The sequence below is a fragment of the Seriola lalandi genome, unplaced genomic scaffold (assembly GCF_002814215.2).
Source record: "Seriola lalandi dorsalis isolate HSWRI2012SDOR001 ecotype SW California unplaced genomic scaffold, Sedor1 jcf7180002054581, whole genome shotgun sequence".
Taxonomy (NCBI): Eukaryota; Metazoa; Chordata; class Actinopteri; order Carangiformes; family Carangidae; genus Seriola; species Seriola lalandi.
Window position 1 is genome coordinate 2641188 of NW_019525134.1, and position 19334 is coordinate 2660521.

The 19334-nt window shown below is 40.2% G+C and overlaps 2 protein-coding genes across 2 annotated transcripts in view; one reads left to right on the top strand and one right to left on the bottom strand.

Moving 5' to 3' along the window:
* Positions 1-158: 158 nt before the first annotated feature.
* vkorc1l1 (vitamin K epoxide reductase complex, subunit 1L1) lies at positions 159-7619 on the top strand. Its single transcript, XM_023418206.2, has 3 exons — positions 159-421; positions 4330-4439; positions 6628-7619. Exons 1-3 carry the CDS (start codon positions 198-200, stop codon positions 6852-6854), a joined length of 561 nt encoding a protein of 186 aa, XP_023273974.1. The 5' UTR covers positions 159-197; the 3' UTR covers positions 6855-7619.
* A 4354-nt stretch (positions 7620-11973) lies between these two features.
* gusb (glucuronidase, beta) overlaps positions 11974-19334 on the bottom strand; it is an 11087-nt gene continuing 3726 nt past the window's right edge. Inside the window, exons 6-12 of the mRNA XM_023418207.2 lie at positions 18856-19008; positions 18498-18676; positions 16760-16906; positions 16131-16215; positions 14506-14682; positions 14290-14425; positions 11974-13562 (exon numbers count right to left, since the gene is read on the bottom strand). Coding sequence (XP_023273975.1) covers positions 13411-13562; positions 14290-14425; positions 14506-14682; positions 16131-16215; positions 16760-16906; positions 18498-18676; positions 18856-19008 — 1029 coding nt within the window. The 3' untranslated portion in view covers positions 11974-13410. The remainder of the gene's footprint in view (positions 13563-14289; positions 14426-14505; positions 14683-16130; positions 16216-16759; positions 16907-18497; positions 18677-18855; positions 19009-19334) is intronic.

Consider the following 19334-nt stretch of genomic DNA (forward strand, 5'->3'; position numbering starts at 1 on the left):
GTGTGTTGTTAGAAACCTGTGTATGACCAGTAAAATGTGCATTATTTAATCAGTTATATGATGTTTCCGCAGAGCCCTGCTCAGTGTAGATGTTCCGTACTGTTGCTCCTCAGCTCAGCGGCCCCGCCCCTCACGGTGAGGCACGTCCTGACGCTTTTCCACGTCGCTGCTCTGTCTCACAGGCGAACTGGCTGCGTATGTATGCGTGTCTCCAGCTAGGCCAGAGAGTGATGGCGGCGCCCGTCCTGAGAGTGTCCACCCCTCGGTGGGAAAGAATAGCTAGGCTTCTTGTTTGCCTGTTAGGCATACTGTTGTCTCTATATGCTTTTCACGTCGAGAGGGAAAAGGCTCGGGATCCGAGTTACACGGCTATGTGCGACGTCAGCAGCTCCATCAGCTGTTCAAAAGTGTTCAGCTCAAGGTAATTTGAATTCAGCAAAGAGCGCCTACAGTGGCGCTCAATGAAGCTGGCTGCTATTGTGGCAATCTGGGAAGGGCTGCGCGGTTCAAACTGTCAAATGCACCCAGCTAACATCTGCCCGCTGCAGTTAACGCTAACTGTAAACCGTAACTGCTGGCGTGCTGCGAGCTGAATGTTAGTGAAGTAGCCTGTCTGAAATAAGTTAACTGTTAGCTTATCATTTAATAGGCACATCATCTGCTATCTAGTTAGCTCGACGAAGCTAACTTTGCTAACCGTTAGCTAACGAAACCCATTTTATACTTCTTAGCCAGTTAGCTAAGAGCAGTGAGCCGTCAGCATCGTTAAATTATGAATTGATGAATTGCTGATTGCTAATGTTAACTGGTCGCACGGCTGCTGTTTGTGTATGTAAAGATAAAACATCTGTAACACCAACTCAAGCACAAAGTTAACGATAGCTTGCTCAGACTAACGATGTTGTGTGTGTGTGTGTGTGTTGGTGTTGTATGAAGCCATTCATTCCGCCGACCAACACCGGGGTTTCTGGAGGTTATCTGGTTTATGTTGATAGTTTTGGGTAGCCTAACTTTTTAACCTGCAAGCTAGCGCTCGCGGTCGCTGTCACACTGCTGTCATTAGCTGTCGTGCTAATGTCACTTGGCAGCTAGGAAGTCAGTCCAAGGGGTTAAATCCTACACCCTGGCTACCTAAAGGGACAGTGCACATACTGTAGCTGCTCCAGAGGTCAGTGGAGGGAACTGGAACATTGTTGGCTACCTGAAAGTCTCAGTTCTGCTCACCATCACACATTGTTACCAGTTAGATAAGTAGTCCCAGCGCCTCAGATATAGCTGCTGCTGCTAGAGTTTTGATTTATTTCTGATGGGCAAATAGCCAGAGTTGCTTCACTAGCAAGATGAGTTTGCAAGCAACCAGGGGCTGGTTGCCTAAAACTCCTTAAGTGAAGCCTGAGTTAAGGTTTACTTAAAATAAAAGCAGTTGCACAAAAGTCTTCTTAAATATGTAAGTGAATATTTTAAGGAAACCTTTAAAATATTAACTTACATATTTAAGCTTTTCTCCTTGCCTTAGTCTTAAACTTTAGGGTGCAGTTGCACAAAACACCTTAGGTCTTCTCCTTAAAGTTTCCTTAAAATGTTCACTTAAGTATTTAAGCTTTTCTCCTTATCTTAGTCTTATACTTAAGGAATCACTTAAAGTCAGTTAAACCGTTGCACAAAAGACCTTAGCGACCACAGTAAGGAAAAAAACAAAAGGTACCACTGACTCTATGTTAACTGCAACATAGCTGAGTTTATGGAGATGAATGAAGAACATGAACACATCCCAGGAAGAAGATGACGATGATGATGTTGTGCGACCAGGAAACATCCTAAACAATGCAGTAGAATTTTACAGCTGTAAAATATCTTTCACTGCTGCAAATGCCATAACTTAAGGGAACCCGCTTAAGAGATTCTGTGCAACACCCTGAAGTAACTCTCACAGCTAAAGAGAAATTAAACCTTAAGTGCTCTACTTAAGTAGAAAACGTAAGGTATTTTGTGCAACCTGCCCCAGTCATTTAAAATAACATCCCTTTACATTCTTAAGATCACAGAACTTGGATAAAACTAATTAGTTGAATTTGCCATGACAGCTTTACTGTGGGCATGCAACTATTAATTAATCAGTCAGAGTCTGTACTGGCATTGAACACATACTGACAGAATACCTGGAATGTAATCTGTCTGGGACGTATTACTTATTTGTTAAATGAGTGACTGAGTTGTCTGAGTGTTAGGGACAGTCTTGCCATTGTCACCTAAAATAGGCTGTAAACCATCAGTTGTGAGCATTTTTGTGTTTCAGGGACTGAATGTGATCATTTTCTTGCTCTAAATGAAGAATCATAGCAGTTGGGTTTCAGGCAGTCTAATCTGTATTACCATCAAGAGCCATAGATAAAGTGAATGTCCTATGTTTGGTAATGCACTTTTATTGAATAGGTTCTGTATAGTAAACTGCTTGTTTTGTGTGTGTCTTCTCAAATACTTCCTGTTTGAGATAAAGCCTTGAGACACTAGCCGGAATGTCTGCTGTACTGAAATGAATGGGAAGCTTGAAATCATCATTTCATTTACTCAAGGAGAATAAGGTCACACAAAGTGTTAAATTAAATGAAATTGATAAACATGTCGCACGCTAAGAGATACCGTGACATGGTATTTATTTATTTTTTACCACTTTAAAATCGTAATATACTTGCATGGAGGCTTTAAAACTTGTATCCTTCCTAATTTAATATTTTTCCCAAATGTGTTATTGAATGCGATTTAGAAGTTGACTCTGGTTGTTAAGACAGTTTCTCTGAGGCACAGTGGGACATGCTGTTGTGGTAATTGACAAGAAATAAAACAAAGGTTTGAGTTATTGAACCGACCTCTTCACACTCCTGCTGCATGGCCTTACATGAAAATCTTTACGAATTGGTACCGAATTAATTCCATTGCTCACTAAAACATAATAAGAAAAAGAATATAACAAGCAATAATTGGTGTATAAATATTGGTACACCTGTATTAACAGTGTGTGTTCAGGTATTTTCAAATTGTCCTCTGTGGTGGAACTCTGGAACTTGCTCATTGCTTAATTGGACGTCCTCTCACTCTTCACATTCACTATTTTAGACATGTTGTCTTAGACGAAAGAGCAATATGTTTAGTGGGCGTGTTGAATATGTTGCCATTCTGAGTGACAGAGTGAAATACTATTCTTGATTAAGCAAAATGAATGCATGTCTTGTAGTCTGCTGGCTGTTGTGGTTCTCTTTGAAAGAAATCTATCAGCACATAAAAACATGATGTTGAAATTTGCCATGAATAGAATCTCATCAAATTTAAGACAAACAGCTTCACAGCTGGACAACAGCTTCACTTTTACTCTGGGCACAAACTGTAACATGAGACCTTATGTGTTTTGTAGGTTTAAAGCTATTGGAGAACAGGGGGATGGTATTTACAGGTGGAGACTAGAGAAAATACTAAACCTGGTGTTAACCAGTGGTGGTGCCTCTCAAACACGGACAAATTAAATGTCACCCACTTGAGACGGCACTTAAAGAGTTCTGAAATAAGAGATTCAAGGGGTTATGGTGTTAATACTCAAGTCATGTAATGTGACTGTCCGCTGCAGTCAAAGTAATGGTAAAGAAGTGCTTTCTGTTTTGTAGTATTTATTTGCTCCTAGGCAAACTGTCCAGATGGGTTAAGTTTGGCACATATAATGATATTTTAGTGACCGGTCAATCCATCAATCAGAATGTTCACTGACTTAATCAATTCGTCAATTGATCAACAGATTATTCATCATCGACTATTTCAATATATAGCAACATTGCCAAATGTTCTCTTGTTGCAGCTCCTCCAGTGTGACTTGCTGCTTCTCATTGTTTTATGTCATTGTAAAGTCAGTATCTGTGGGTCGGACAAAACAAGACACATGAAGACGTCACTTTGGATTCTGAGAAACTGTTTTCATTGTTTTTTGACATTTTTAGGCAAAGTAGTAATTCCTTGCAGGTCTAGTTCAACAGTTGAACACTAAAGTATTTGTGTGTAAATAATCATTTGGCTATCTATGCAAACCTCACTCAGCTGGTATTTCAGGTCCCTGCAAAACAAAAATTGGTATAAGTATCTCAGGGAAGTATTTTATCACTTGACCTGGATCTGGTTGCCGTCTAGTGTTTTGTTTATTATTATTTTATTTCTTTTTGAGTCATATAGTCTGACTCACTGGGTTTTGCTAACACTCAACTATGATCCAGTCTTTTTAGTTTGCTGCAGTTTTAGTTGTAACTGCTTTCTTCTTTGCTCTTTTTTTTTTCTCCATCTGTTGATTAGGTGGGGTCAAGGATTTGGACTCTTGGGCTCAATTTTTGGAAATGACAGTGCACTGAACCAACCCAACAGTGTCTATGGGATTGTCTTTTATGCCTTTCAGCTCCTACTAGGTAAGATGCCATTTCACTCTGACTAATCTGTTAGTTTTCCAAATTCCGATGACAGATCTCCAAAGCTATCGCACCAGTATCTAGCGCTGACAGAATACTTGGCCTTCCACTGTCATGGCTATATTTGACAAAACCTGACTCACATGACACTGGCATCACATTAAGCCATGTATAAATATAATTATATAGTTAGGTGAGAGGCTGATTCTTTGTGAAGCTCATCCTACTGAGGTACAATCAACATTTTGGGTTTTTTGGACCTAATTCTAATGAATTTCTGATCAGACTTCTGCAGCGATGACATATTAGTGAAGTGTTTACTGTAGCTTCATTCTTTCACGTTTGACTATTAATAATACTGTATGTGTCTCAGTCTAATTTTGGCACCGACAGTTAAGAGTCATGATTAATATTTCTCCTTATGTGTGATGTGCTGTAACTTGAAGGTTCCTCCCCCCTTTGGTTACATTCACAGTCGCCCCTCCCCTCTTTACAGTGATGGTGCTGCTGACTCAGTCTTGCTGGTTTGACATGTTTGCCTGTGGAGTGGTCTGTAGGCTTGCCTGGCCACCTGGCGCTAGCACAGAACAAGAGGTTCTTTTAGCCACAGTAGTTACCACTCATTTGACTAACACAATAGCAGCCCAGTTAAACCAAACAGCTTCAGCGGGTCAAGATTTCCATATTAAAGTCAACGCCACTCGGTTTCAGAGCTTGGATTATTCTCACAGCCTTGGACCGTCCAATATTTGTGAGTAGGCGTGACTCCAAAATCTGCATAACTAAGGCTCTGAGTTCTGATCAATGCCTTTTTACAGTTTGCTGACAAAAGATTTTACTTTTGACCCAAATTTCTCTTCCGCATAACTTTTACCTTAAAGTTGAACCTTTCCCCAAGACATTGTATGCTGCTCCTGTACAGTATAACCAGACACTAAGGTTTAAACGAAACACCGGTGAATACAATAGAAATATAAATACAATGTGTCCTTACTGATTTGCACCATTATCCACAATGGTCTAATACACTCAGATATATATATATATATATATATAGTTACAGGAAACATCTGTTACAATGGACACATTTATCACCTTTATCACAAGTACTCTATACACTGTACCACTGAGTAGAAATACTGTTAAAAGTTTTGAGTAAAATATGAGCACAAAATATTAGTGCCAAGTACCAAAATAATAAGAATAATATATATTATTGGATTATAATTATTGACGTATTAATGTATGTATCACTTGTAATGTTGCAGCTGGTAAAGATGGGATTAGTGTTTACTACTTTATATGATGCTGGGTAGTTTAATCTGTAATAATACACCATAAATTACTTGTGGATTATGTTTTGTTTTAATTGAATTTGCAAATTAACAAGTGACTAAAGTGAAATAAATATAGTGGAGTAAAAAGTCTCCAAGAGGCATTTTATTTGCCTCTAAAATGTAGTGGGGTATAAGTTTATAGTGTATAAGTAGAATCAAATCACTCAAGTAAAGTACAAGTTATCTCAGACTAGATGTACTTACAGTAGTTACTGTCCACCTCTGGAGCTCACAGTGTTGTAGGTGTGTCAGGATTTCTTTTTCTATCAATAATAATCAAAATGAACATGAGTAAAACATGGTGAGCACTATGAACGTCACCACTCTTAGATGTGCAGTTGATTCATCCCTTTAGGGTCCCTAGTGTACGAGGCTGAAGCACGTGGAGGAGGATCTGAAACTGTTGAGCTGGGTGTTTCACCTCAGGTACAGAACGGCTCTGGAATAACGGACACATTAGTTTCTCCCAGACTCATATCAAGGTTCATACTGTAAAGGCAGAGAGGGGGGATGAGGCACATGAATGAATACATTTTGGTAGCAAAAGAGAAACCTGATCTGTTGTTTAGCAATGATTGTTACTGTTGAAATATCACAAGCACAAGCAGTGAGGAAAGTCAGCCTTAGAACTGACTGCACCTCATGTGACAACAGAATAGTCTGACCAGTCTATTCAGTGTCTGAGCTGAATGTCATCACGAGGAGCCCGATCATATAAATAGAGAACTGTCTGAGGCCGAAAGCTCTGTGACAGAGCAGACTCATCAGGTTGTGTGTTGCAAGGTTGTGTCTTTTTTTTTTTTTTTTTTATGGTGACTTGCCTAAGCCTTAGTTTGTGTTTCTCGCTGTAGGAATGACTGTCAGTGCAATGGCCGCCCTTATTCTCATGACGACATCCATCTTGTCGGTGATGGGTTCGCTCTACCTGGGCTACATCCTCTACTTTGTCCTAAAGGACTTCTGCATCATCTGCATCACCACATATGCGCTGAACTTCATTCTCTTTATTCTCAACTACAAGCGACTGGTTTACTTGAATGAGGCCTGGAAGCAGCAGCTCCAGGCCAAGCAGGACTAAGCTGTCGAGAACGGCAAGAAAAGAACGACAAACAAACAACACACAAAAAAAGAAAAGAAATGTGACCTCTGAACTTTTGACTTGCCACCAGGAGACCTTGCTTCCAAACAATGTTTATTCTGCTGTGTGTTCAAAAAAAATGAAGAAATTTAACTTAAATGTTGGGCCTGACATCTCAATGTTGATTGCAAACATGGAAGGATTTGTAAGTGAAAGATGATTTTCTTTTAATTTCTTTTACCTTGTTTAACATTGTACTCACTTAAGGAGGGGGCTGGCTGTGTGTGTGTGCGTGTGTGAGCGCATGTGTGTGATCGGATGTGCGTGATCGGATGTGCGTGTGTGAGCGCATGTGTGTGAGTGCGCGTGTGTGTGCGTGCGCGTGTGTGTGATAGCTGAAACACAACAACCCAAGCAGAGGCAGAGGGCCACAGTACAGAACGATGGAGGACAGCTCTCTTTTGAACAAAGGATCGCAGAATGGAAGAAAAACGGGACATTCAAAGGGGTTTACTTGAAATGGTTAGAAAGGTCCTATTACTGCACAGCACATCTGCACTAAAAACATGGAGCCGAATAATGGGAAAAATTAGAAAAACACTCATTAAGGTTATCGTACAGTTTGCAGACAAGGTTCAATGGCAGGGTTGGGGGACAAAACGATTAACATTTATACAGAATAGTTTTTTTTCTTTTTCATGTTTACACTTTGTCGTAGCTTTGTTTCTGAAGAGGACCACTAAAAATAAACATGGGACAATGTGAGATGTTGTGTGTAGATCAGTCAGGTTGTTTGTTTTGCAATTCTGTAAATAGCTGCTGAGCAATATTCCAGGCTAGATTGTGAGTTAGTGTTGACACAAACCTTTTTAGGTTAAAAAATAAAAAAGAAGAAGAAGAAGAAAAAAAAAAACAACCGACAAAACAGGAGAAAACATCAGTTAAATCTGGAATAAAAAGCGATGGAGGTCACGGTGGAGGTGGATGAGTCTGAAGATGTGCTCGGGACATCTTCTGTCCTGTAATCCTGGTCAGGCATGCGGTTCAGAGTCGTGTGGATTTCTTTGTTGTAAGTGGTAACCGTCTCATCTGAAGCCACCGACACGAGTCTTTTAAACAGAACTATAGGTTCTTTTCACCAAGTTTGCATAAAGGTACCCTCACCCTGTTTTTGGTTTGGTTATAGTGTGAAAAGCATTCCTGACCACCACACAAGTGGGATCCATAAAGACTTATGTGCCTAAAGGAGTGTTAAGGTGAACTACCTTTTTTTTTTTCTTTCTTTCTTTTTTTTAATGTTTTGTTTGGGGGTGGGTGGGGGGGGGATGTCATGTTAACACCAGTTTTGCTCATTTTAATGTCACAGGTCCAAGGCTTTATTTTTCTGACCACAGTTTTGTAAATTCAGATACCAGTGAAGTGTTTCTCCCTCCCTAACAGAGTCTCATGAGGTAGCGAAAGGCTGCTACACTGTGATTGTCTGCTCAACAGTAGAGTGGCCTGGTGGCAGAAGCATCTCTAATCTTTCTGTTTCACTTTCTTTAATGTTCATCTGGCGTTTGTTCACTGTCCAGGCCTGTATACAAGTGAACGGTAACGGTGATCTTGCCAAGCTGAGTTACGGTTCATTTGCAGGACGTGAACAAAACTTTGGAAAATGTTTTACTTTGTTGACACGAGCGGCAGAAGAGCAACGAGGGTGAAGATTCTGTAAGAAAACAAAACAGTATGTTAAGCCATATGTGGAGTTTGGAGGGTTTTTTTTTTTTTTTTGCTCCAGTAGAAATGACATCCAGGTCACACAGACGCTTTTCATGAAGTGGTTGATCTAACACAGTGAGGTCTGTACAGAGATGGATCACAGAATGGGGGGGGAAGCAAACGCAGCTCGTACTGGCTTTGCTAGAAATCTACAATATTGTCACTTGAGTGACGGAGTAGGACCATCGTCTCTCTTCCATCCAGAATCCACTGATTAAAGTATCCTACCTGTCAGATGCATGGTACACTATCTCCTGGCTTTAAGTATATGTTGGCCATCGGACAATCTTACACACACTGTCGAGGATCTATCTAACAGTCGTAGTAATAACTGTATAATGTGATTCATCTGTGGTGTTAAACCAGCTTGTTAATAGTTTCCATCACCACTAGTCTCCACGCCCCTTCGTGTTTAAGTAGACGGCTGTTTTATAGGGTGGAGTTTAACGTCGCGATGACAGCGACAGTCATTTCAGTGACGAGCTTCTTGTCAAACATGAAGTCATCAGGTGGAAATTGAGGTGATACTTTTTTTTTTTTGTCTGGGATATTGTCAAAGCGAAATTGTTTCTGTTCTTACACGTTGTGACCCAGTTACTACGTCTCATATATACGGGCTGTTTGACATCACTGTTGACCATCTTCCAAAGCAGAATGTGTGTTATTTGTGAAATACTTTTTCCTACGGACAGCGCTTTCCATTCATTCGACCGCGGGATGACGCAAGCGTTAAGAGACCGCACATTTCCATCTCTTACACTGAGGATTATTTATAGCGTTTGTCAGGTCAACACTTCTTCTCCCGGCTTGAGTAAAAAAAACAATTAGAAAGCCAATTACAAATCACTCCCTCTCACACTCCCAGATTAGTTTCATTTTCAAACATTTCAGATTTGTCCAGCTCCCTCTCGGCTTTATACAACTTTGCTTTTTAACGCATGTAATTGACTTGATGTGTAAAATCAGTGCAGTTCCCCTTTAAGCAAATATCAAATCTTTGGAACTTGGATTTTGATGCCATGCAGAAAATAATGTGAACCAGTTGCTGCCTGGAAGAGAAACTCATTCAAACTCATATGATTTGCTTTGGAAATTGGTTTTCAGTTGTTCATGCTAAGTTGACGCGATTGGTAGTAAAGTGGCGAAAAACGTGCAAAAACCAGTACAGTCCCTAAACAAGCTGCATTGTAGTCCACATAATGATTTTAAATGTTTCCATCATGTCTTGGCAAAGTCATCTTTAAGATCTTCCTCACACAGTATTGCCTGGTCAGGTTTACATCAGGTCGTTTTTCATCTAAACTCAGAACCTGACTCCACAACCACAACACTGTTTTGTCTTTGTCGTTTTTCTGGGAAAGCCTGTGCACTCACACATAAGACAAGTCTCCTATGGATTCACTTGCACAAGTCAAAGTTTTTTATGTAGAGAAGTCGAACTGACATTACTTGATAGTTTGTTTTTTTTGGCCACAACTATGGGTCCTGTGAGTATTGACCATAGAACTGACAAGGGTACATTAGGTAGCCTATGATTACGTTAATGGTTCCAGTCGTATGCAAGCCTATTACACTAGTTGTGTCCGGTTACTTTGAAGAAAGGAGTTAGGAATTTGGATGTTAAATGTTTGGAATCTTTTGCTGGTAAAAGGATCACCATGTTGTGTGATGATTTAATGTCATAAAAAAGGTCAAAAAGGATCGATACTGCATTCTCATGAAAATTCATTTAGGCCCTGAGGTATAACTGCCATGTTAGTTGCATCACCAACGCCAACAAAAGTGCCTTCTGTTTGATCACTAGGCCTTGAGCCAAAGACGAGCAACAGTAATAGCCTTGTAAAACGAAGAATGGTAACTGTAACGGGCACTTCTGCTTGCCTTCCTTAAAATGTAATTGAGAAATTGGTTAATTCCCAAAGATTTAATATCCAATGTCAGTGCAAGAATCTACTCAGAAATTGCCAGACAAAATGCCCTGTCAAATCAATGGCCGTTCCTTTTTTCCTTCAAGTCCACTATATAATTTTGATCTTTATTTCGTCTAGCTAGGACATGTTTGTTAGCTAAATTACACTCTGTTAAACTACACGATTGTAATGTTCTTTTTTCATCATTAATTATGCCCTTTAGCTGTATAGACTGTTAACATTCTGGGTTACTTTAGTTTAAAAAAATAAAAACAAAAACGTTGAGGGGTTGGAGGGCTAGGAATCCATGTGTCAGCATAAAATGTTTATTAAATTTCTTTGTGGAGGAAAACTTACCGGGTTTGCTTCTGTATTGCCAAATATGTTTTAAAATGCTGTATTTTCTTACATGGAAAAAAGTGTTACAGGAATGGTAGGAGGGTACGAAAAAAGTAATCTGTTTAAATCCATCTTATCTTAAGGGAAAACTGTGGAAAAGGTTGACATGAGTACATTTTTAATTGTGTCATTGTCATGTGGAAATTATCTACCATTAAAACATTCCCTCTGAAACGACACGTCATCTTCTTATTTGAATGACTAAACTGAAGGAGGGATACTGTTGTTACTATGACGCCTATAGTCAGATGCCTGTATGAACACTGAAACAGGTTTAGTTTACCATCATCACTCCTGCTCATACTGGCTGTTCTCTCTAAGCATTAACGTATCCCAGAGTTGATCTTCAATGAAAACGAGGCTTCAGCTGTCTAATATAAACTAAGTCTTTTTAATACTAAATCTCTATTTGTGTAACTGTCCCTCACAGTTCAGAAAGGAAACTATCTGCTGAAACACAAACAGTGAAAACATTAATCGTGAATGATCCACTTGGTTCGACTCAGTCAGCTGAAGATTAATTTTTATCTTCAGATAAACTTTGGACGTCATTCTTTAACAGAACTAGAACTTTAGGTTTCGTGCCCAAGTCTCTCAGTGGATAATGTGACAGGATCACTGACTGGCCACTATGAACTTTACAGCAAGAAAAACCTGTTTCCATGTTCATATGGGCACCGGACCATTGTTCCGAGACAGACGTGAAAAACTGTGAACTTATCCTTTATGTTTGAGATCCAGGTTCAGTTTGAAAACTCCTGCAGAGCCACAGAAATTCTTCTCAGACCGAGTAGCTCTGCCCACGACGAGTAACCTGAACTTCATGGGTCAAAATCATTCTAACAATTTGTTATCAGGTATTTTATCTTTTTATTTTTTTATTTTTTTTAGCAAAGAACAATGTAAAGGATTCAGATTCAATCATCGAAGTCAATACTGGATGCAGAAGCAATAAAATGTTATTGAACTTGATATTAAAAACATACAGTTTCCCACCAGTAGCTAAAACAACTAAACCTTGATGTCAGTGTGACCAAAAAAAAAAAGTATTAAATGTGGATCAGCGCTGATCCTGATTCAGTTTATTGGATTGGTTTTAATGTTTAAAAGAATGGCGTGTTTAATGACACATGAATTAAGTTATGAAACACAATTATTGTGTAAACAGCAATAACAGCTGGAACAAATCCAAACAAAGCTTTGCAACGAGAGGAAAAAAAAAAGTGCCCGAAAAGGCTTTTTATTGCTTCTCACATGATGACAAATGAAAGAACTTCATTAAATGTCTTGTAAGTTAATATTCTGTTTGAAAAGAAAACAAAAGTGGAATTTGAATATTCAGTATTTGCCCAGCTGTAACACAAAGGTCAATCGTGTAATGAGGCCAAAAGCCCAAGCAGATAGTGACAGTGAAAAGATTAGAGTCACGCCACCGTCAACAATCAACACGTCACTTCAACCTCTGGTTTAAACAGCGGCACCCAAAGGTCTGAGAGCGGAAACATCCCGTCACAGCGGTTTGGAGAGACAGCATGAAGACAGTAACGTGTACGTCAGCGTGCGCTACAGAACTGCTCTGACAGTAATGTTGAAAATGATAAAATCCCTCAATCCCTCTGTTTGCATCAACGGAGCTGTTCACTGTTTTCTCTTTAATACTTGATTCATATCAAAATTGATTTTTCTTCAGTTGATTTTCATATATATATAAAAATAAAGCACTTTTATGATTAGATTCAGCATTGTGATCCACATTAACATTACATGTATAAAGTTTTTGAAGAATCCTAAAAACACGCAGTCAGATCAGACTGTTGGTACAAAGCCCAGATTTGACTTCCAGCACCGGTGTTTTGTCAAACTCCTGATCGTTACTGTTTCCTTAGAGGAAGCAGGAGAGGAGCTAGTGTGGGACCTTCTTTCCTGCAGTGTCTTTGTAAAGTTATGTCCTTTGTCTGCCAGGTGAGCTCATGTGATCTGCCTGGAGAAAAGGTCAGAGCTAATCTTTGATGCAGAAGGCCTTGATTGGTTTGTGACCTGACCTTTTTATGACAGCAGTTTACAACACACCACCTCATATCTGTGCCAGAATATCCTGTAACAACTAAATGAACTCCCCCTCAGTCTAAACTCGGGTGTGTCCTCAGGAAACCATATCACAATTTTTATTAGAAATTGTGAATTTTGCAAATGATGAAGCTCTTTTTAAATCAGCAACAAAAACATTTTATATGTTTCCAGATTGCTGTTAAAAACATGAATGTAGTGGTGGTGGTGGTTGATGAGTGCAGACCACAGGAATAGCATGGCTAAGTTGTGTTTCATGGTGGTTTGACCTGTGGTGCACACACACTGAAATGGTTTCTAAGGAAGTTTTCAACACTGGATGTGAAACTGACTGAATTTTACCAGCATTTTCCCACAAGGCAAAGTGCTCACATGACGCTGAGGCCGTCCTGGACCGGGTGCCGCAACAGCGGCGAGTGTCAGAGCGAGCAGGGGTACTTGGTCCATGGCGGGAGTCTGCCCGTCTCGTTGGCCAGTCTCCAGTACCTCTCCTTCAGGAGGAAGGCTGCTGCTTTGGGCTGCCTTTGCCTGCTGAAAACACCCTTCTTGTTCCCCACCACACGGGTGATCCCTGCACACACGAGACATATTTCTATTATAATAATATTTTAAATATAACTTTATTCAACTTCTGACAATTAGTTATTTTATATGTTCAATAATCATCAATAATTATAATATACAAGAAACCAGGTTACTTATTAACCAGTTAACCAGGTTATTAATATTCCTGTATGGTTCTGAGCTCAGGTTTGTTCCGACTCCCAGTCTCAGTTTTGTGTTGAGCTGCAGGTGTCATCAGTATGAAGTTTCACTTACAGATGTCCTGACCAGGTTTTATCATCCAATTATTATTTTAACTCTAAATCACTTTTCCTTTATTATACAGCTTACCGTGCACATTGACAGCCTGCATTACAATAAGTTAAAGTACTTTGATGTTTTACAGCTGAATAGTTCTGCAATAAGAAAATATAACCTGCTGATTATCTGTAATATTCTGTGCAGTGTATTTTAGTATTGTTCATCATATTTTTCTCGATATTGAAGAGTTCCTGGTGCAGGTGTGGATCATGTTATGATGTTTACATGGAGCATGATTCGTAAGCTACATGATTCCTACACAGCAATGTCCACACAATAAGCAGGTTAATGATATGACAGTGAGAACCCGCCCCCCCCTGTCAGTGTGTCCCTCTCAGGATCAGCTGTTCAGTGCAGGGTGTGTTTTTTCTGTATAAACTGGGAGAGTTGACAGTTGAGGCTCTACAGGTCGTTGTGATATGTCTCTGTCGTACCTTGTGCAGTCATGAAGTCAGCAAAGTTCCAGATGAGTTCACCGACAACGTACTGCTTCCTCTTCTGGTCGAACACGTCGTGGTAGTTCTGCAGGACTATCTTCTGATACTCCTCACTGAACATCATGGGTGGATCCTGGGAAGTGAGAAGCAAGCTGCCTCATGAGCAAACAAAAAGTAAATATAAATACTGTGTGTATGTTTGTTAATCCTCACATTGTGAAGCCCCGACACTGCATCTGCTCCATATTCGCTCTGGATGATGGGTTTCTGGTACTTTCCGTACCAGTTCTCAAACTGAGTGTTGAGCTGGATGGGGATGACCTCTAAGTGTCCCGGATCATGGTACCAGGAGAAGTAACTGTTTACACAGACCACATCCACATAAGGAGCCTGAGGACAAGACGTAAGACGATACGTGACTTGTAGAGATACTCTCCAACACATCCGTGACTTTCATGTTGTTAATCACAGTTGGATCAAATTTACAAATAAAGGCTGTGAGTGACAATAACATCAACTTCTCACAGATTCATTTATTCATTCATGTGCACACAGGGAATTTTCAACTAGTGGTCATTAGCTATTAAGAAAAAATATGTAGCATTATTCATGTGACATTGTGTCTTTGCCTTTTACACTTTTGCAAATATGAGGAACTATGTGTTGTCAGTCTGTCCGTCAGAGATTGAACAGTGAATTGAGAGGTGCTGTATTCACTCTGCCAAATTACAAACCTTTCCAAACTAATCAGTGGCTTTGAGCTACAAACATCGCCCTGAAAGCTTTTTCCTCACAGCAACAGGACACAACACAGCACAGCTTCGGAATTTGAACAGATAAAACTGACAGATACCTCCACAACTCCACTTTTAATCCCTTATTGTTCATCTGGCACTTAATCTGATTCACTAGAGGCCGTTATGTTCATGTATTCAGTCACGTGTCATGAGCTGACCTGCAGCACTGAGAGGCACATGACTAGTCTTACTCAGCAATATTGTTTACAGCATTTATAACATTTCAGTATAATGTGTCTGATTCCTCATCAGTGCTTAAAAACATGTTTCTGCATCACCTTCCAGTGAGTGATTGGATATTTTACTTGACGTGGGCGGGGCTAACGGTCACATCACTTACTACTGGGCACCAATCAGGATTTAGCATTTTGAATCAGAATCTGATGACAGACGTGGCTCTGTCTGTTCATGCACAATCAGTCAAATCTGATCACGCCACACCCACACAGTCCAGATCAAGCAGATTATTTGAGTTCAATTATGTAATAGTGACAAAGCATGTTTTCTCCAAAGTTGAACTTGAATATTTATTTATTTAGTCATGAATATTCAACGTTAAGACTCTAAACCAATTTTTCAAGCGCTTTAAAATGTTGATGCACAATTCAGACCAAATGAGCAGGATTAAAATGACTGTTATCAAGCATTGATATTTTCTCATTAATGATAAAAAATGTGAAAGGATTCAATATCTGACCGTAAAATGTAAACTGTTAGTATCTCACACTATGTTTACTACGTTACACCTGTAACCAGACCCCACAGTGATGTCACGGGGTACTGACACGCCCTGAAGTGCACGACTACATCACCGCAGCAAGTTAATAAGTTTGTGAAAACAAGATTTCCAGTCGCTGTTGTTACTCTTACTAAAGAACAAAAACTTTTTACACTCCCACTGCAAATAAAAAGTCACACACTTGCATCAATAAAAATAATTACTACAAATATTCCAAATAATAAACATGAGAGCCGATGTCCTGTGCAGGTTTGCAGGTTGGTTACTGTGGATACTGTGTGATGAGTGGTGTAAAAACTCACCCCTTTGTCCCGAGCGTAGTTACTGTCAGTGATGTAAGTGACGGGCCGGGTCGGGTCCAGAGCTTTAGTGTGTTTTATCAAGGTCCTGTAAGAAAAACAAAGGTGACTGAACAGTGAACGTGGCATGTGAGGTGTTCAGGTGCGTTACATCGACATGATGAATAATCACAACGATGGCACCGCTAACAGTTGATTCAAACTGTCCTGTTATATTCATGTAATCCAAAGAAACTGTGCTTTGTTCTTCATTCACACCTCACCGCCTCTCTGAATGAGTGCGGCGGTTTGGCAGGTCCACTGTTTGTTCGCCCCGTTTGTCTCCCTGAGGCCTCAGGCCATAACTGAGCTCCAGCTGTTGATGTTCAGGACGGCTTCATGACTACTCTTACTGCATTCCAGCCATCAGGGAAAAGGGATAGGCTGCGACTGACAAACAAACCAGAACCTCTGCTACTGACACACACAGACAGTTAAATGCTTTACATTTTCTTTACAGGTTTCAGGATCGTCCTGGTGGCCCAGTTCTTTGTCTGTCAACTATCAAATAAGATAAAAAAAACCCCCAACAGTCACTTTGAGTGTGAACGGTTTAATGGGTGGATGCATTCAGTGCAGTGCTCAGTACTCACTTGAAATAAAATTCAGCAGGGGGCATCTCTGCAGCGGGCTCATTAGCGACGGACCACATGACCACAGACGGATGGTTCTTGTCCCGACGCACAAGCTCATCCATGACATCCAGGTGATGGCTGAGGGAGGCGTTTCCAAAACTTCGACTAAGTACAAAAGACACAGACAAACATACCATCACTCCATACCATACCATGATTCATCATCATGCCAGGTTACACACACATCAACATCTGTAAGTAAGAACAGTGGAGACATCTGACAGCTGTTCTGCTGATCAGTGACAGATTAAAACAACAAGTTGTCTCATGCCTCTGAGTAGGAATGTTTTGTATTTATCTCATATCTTGAAGGACAGGTTCACACGAGTCTGTTTCAAATGATATTCACATGCACACATGTATGTTGAGAATGTAATGATTCCTCCTGTCCACGCCGGCTGTAAAGAGATCTCCTAACACAAACCCTCAACACAAGTAAATACCAAGACTATGAGGCTACTGTCCTGCTGGCAGCTCTGAGAGGCTGTACTCAGGTACAGCAGGACTTTGAGCTAAATGCTAACGTCAGCATGCTAACATGTTGACGTTTAGCAGATGTTGTGTCCATCATGATGACTTATCTTAGTTCAGTTTGGTAGCATGCTAACAGTTTCTAACAGGGTTCACATGCCTTCTTAAGTGTCAAGTTCAAGGACTTTTCAAGGACTTTCCAGGCCTAATTCCCTCAAATTCAACAACCAAACATGTTAAAACTAATAATTTTTATACTGAGAACCAGCAGACTGTGCAGAAGCTCACAGACAACAATTAAAGAGCGAAAGAGGCTTGAATGTGTGAACACTTCTCGGCTGTGCTGTTACAGTGATCAGTTACAGCAGACGGTGTTCTCTGCGTTCTCCAACAGCACAGCAAATCAATATGTTGTGTAAGTTGAGCAACAGAGACAGAGACTTATTTACAAGTGGAAGAGCGGGAGACACATGCAGACATCAGCATGCAGCCTGTTTACTAACATCAATTTATATTTTTGCACAAGATATATAAATTCAAGCACTTTTAATGCCCAGTGTAAATTTTTGTCTACTTGTTTTTTTTCTCAAATCCCCAATTTTAAAGGATTTCAAGGGCCCGTGAGAACCTTGTCTTTAATTAGCACTAAACAAAAGTACAGCTGAGGGTAATTATGTCATTAGTTTTGGAGGTATTTGGTCAAAAACCAAAGTTTTGGACAAACTGACTTTGACCTGTGATGGGATCATCGAAGTGATCAGAGTTCATTTTGATGGGGACATGAATGTGTGTACCAAACTTCACTACTCTGTCGAGTAAATGTTGAGATATTAAAAAGTGAAAGCTTTAATCTGAAGGACAAATCTGAGGAAACAAACAAACCAAATCTCATGTCACATCATCTGGTGGTTGTTGTGATTTCGATCTGTACCTACAGACATTTAACTGACAGACTGAAAACACTGGCCTGTTTTTGATCAAATCAAACTGAAGCAACCTGTTTTAATTAGCTGTAACTGGATTAAATTTATATGGAGATTGTTTTGTGTGTGGGTGTGTCAAGTCTGTGAGTCGGCAGCATCTCTCGACTGTTCTCACTTAGAGCAACACATTATGTATGAACCATCACCCTGTCTAATTTAACAGCAGAAAGGAGGTTTTCAAAGTAAGATGTTTATGCTGCTCTGAACTGTCAAACACAACCAAAGCCCACAGAGACACTCACATGTCTTTGATGCCCACTCCCGGACACTCATCTATCACTACGATGCCGTGGCGATCACACATCTGCAGGATCTCCTCGGCATAGGGGTAGTGACTGGTGCGGAACGAGTTGGCCCCCAACCACTTCAGCAGGTTAAAGTCCTTGACGATCAGGGGCCAGTCCAAGCCTTTACCTCGAATCTGATGCACGAGGTGAACGGAAGATGAGGATTAATTTACTGAACTGGATCCAGCACATTTTGTCCTGTAAATGTCTATATGTAAGAGGTTGTCTGAAGGAACTGGCTAGGTTAAATGTTAGAACAGGTATGCTGCTTTGTCTTTTGGTAAAGCTTTTGCTTCCCTCTAGTGGTACTCACATCAGCGTCCTCGTGTTTATTGACTCCATGGAAATAGAAGGGCTTGTTGTTGATGAGGAACTGGGTGCTGGTAACGTTAACAGTGCGGATGCCGACCGGCAGAGTATACACATCTTCATATGTTGATCTCCCATCGGCTGCCATCAACCGAACCTGGAGTTCGAGGAGAACGAGTGACAATTTCAGAAATGTTTATTTTCTTGATAACTCATCTGAGTGAAACAGCTCGTTAGGAAGCTCGTTCACAACTTAAAGTGTTGCACAAATCACAACTGTAGAGGATCAGAGGACGAGAACAACCAAGTGACATATGATCATTTTCCAGCATGCACAGTACATGTGCGTACACAAGGTAAAGTTATAAGCAAAACATTACTGGTAGGTGTAAAAAAACACCTTTGGTACTGTCGCTTACAACATCTGTTTCTAGGTTATTTCACTTTGAGAGATTTACAGTCAAGACTTCTTTTAGGATACTT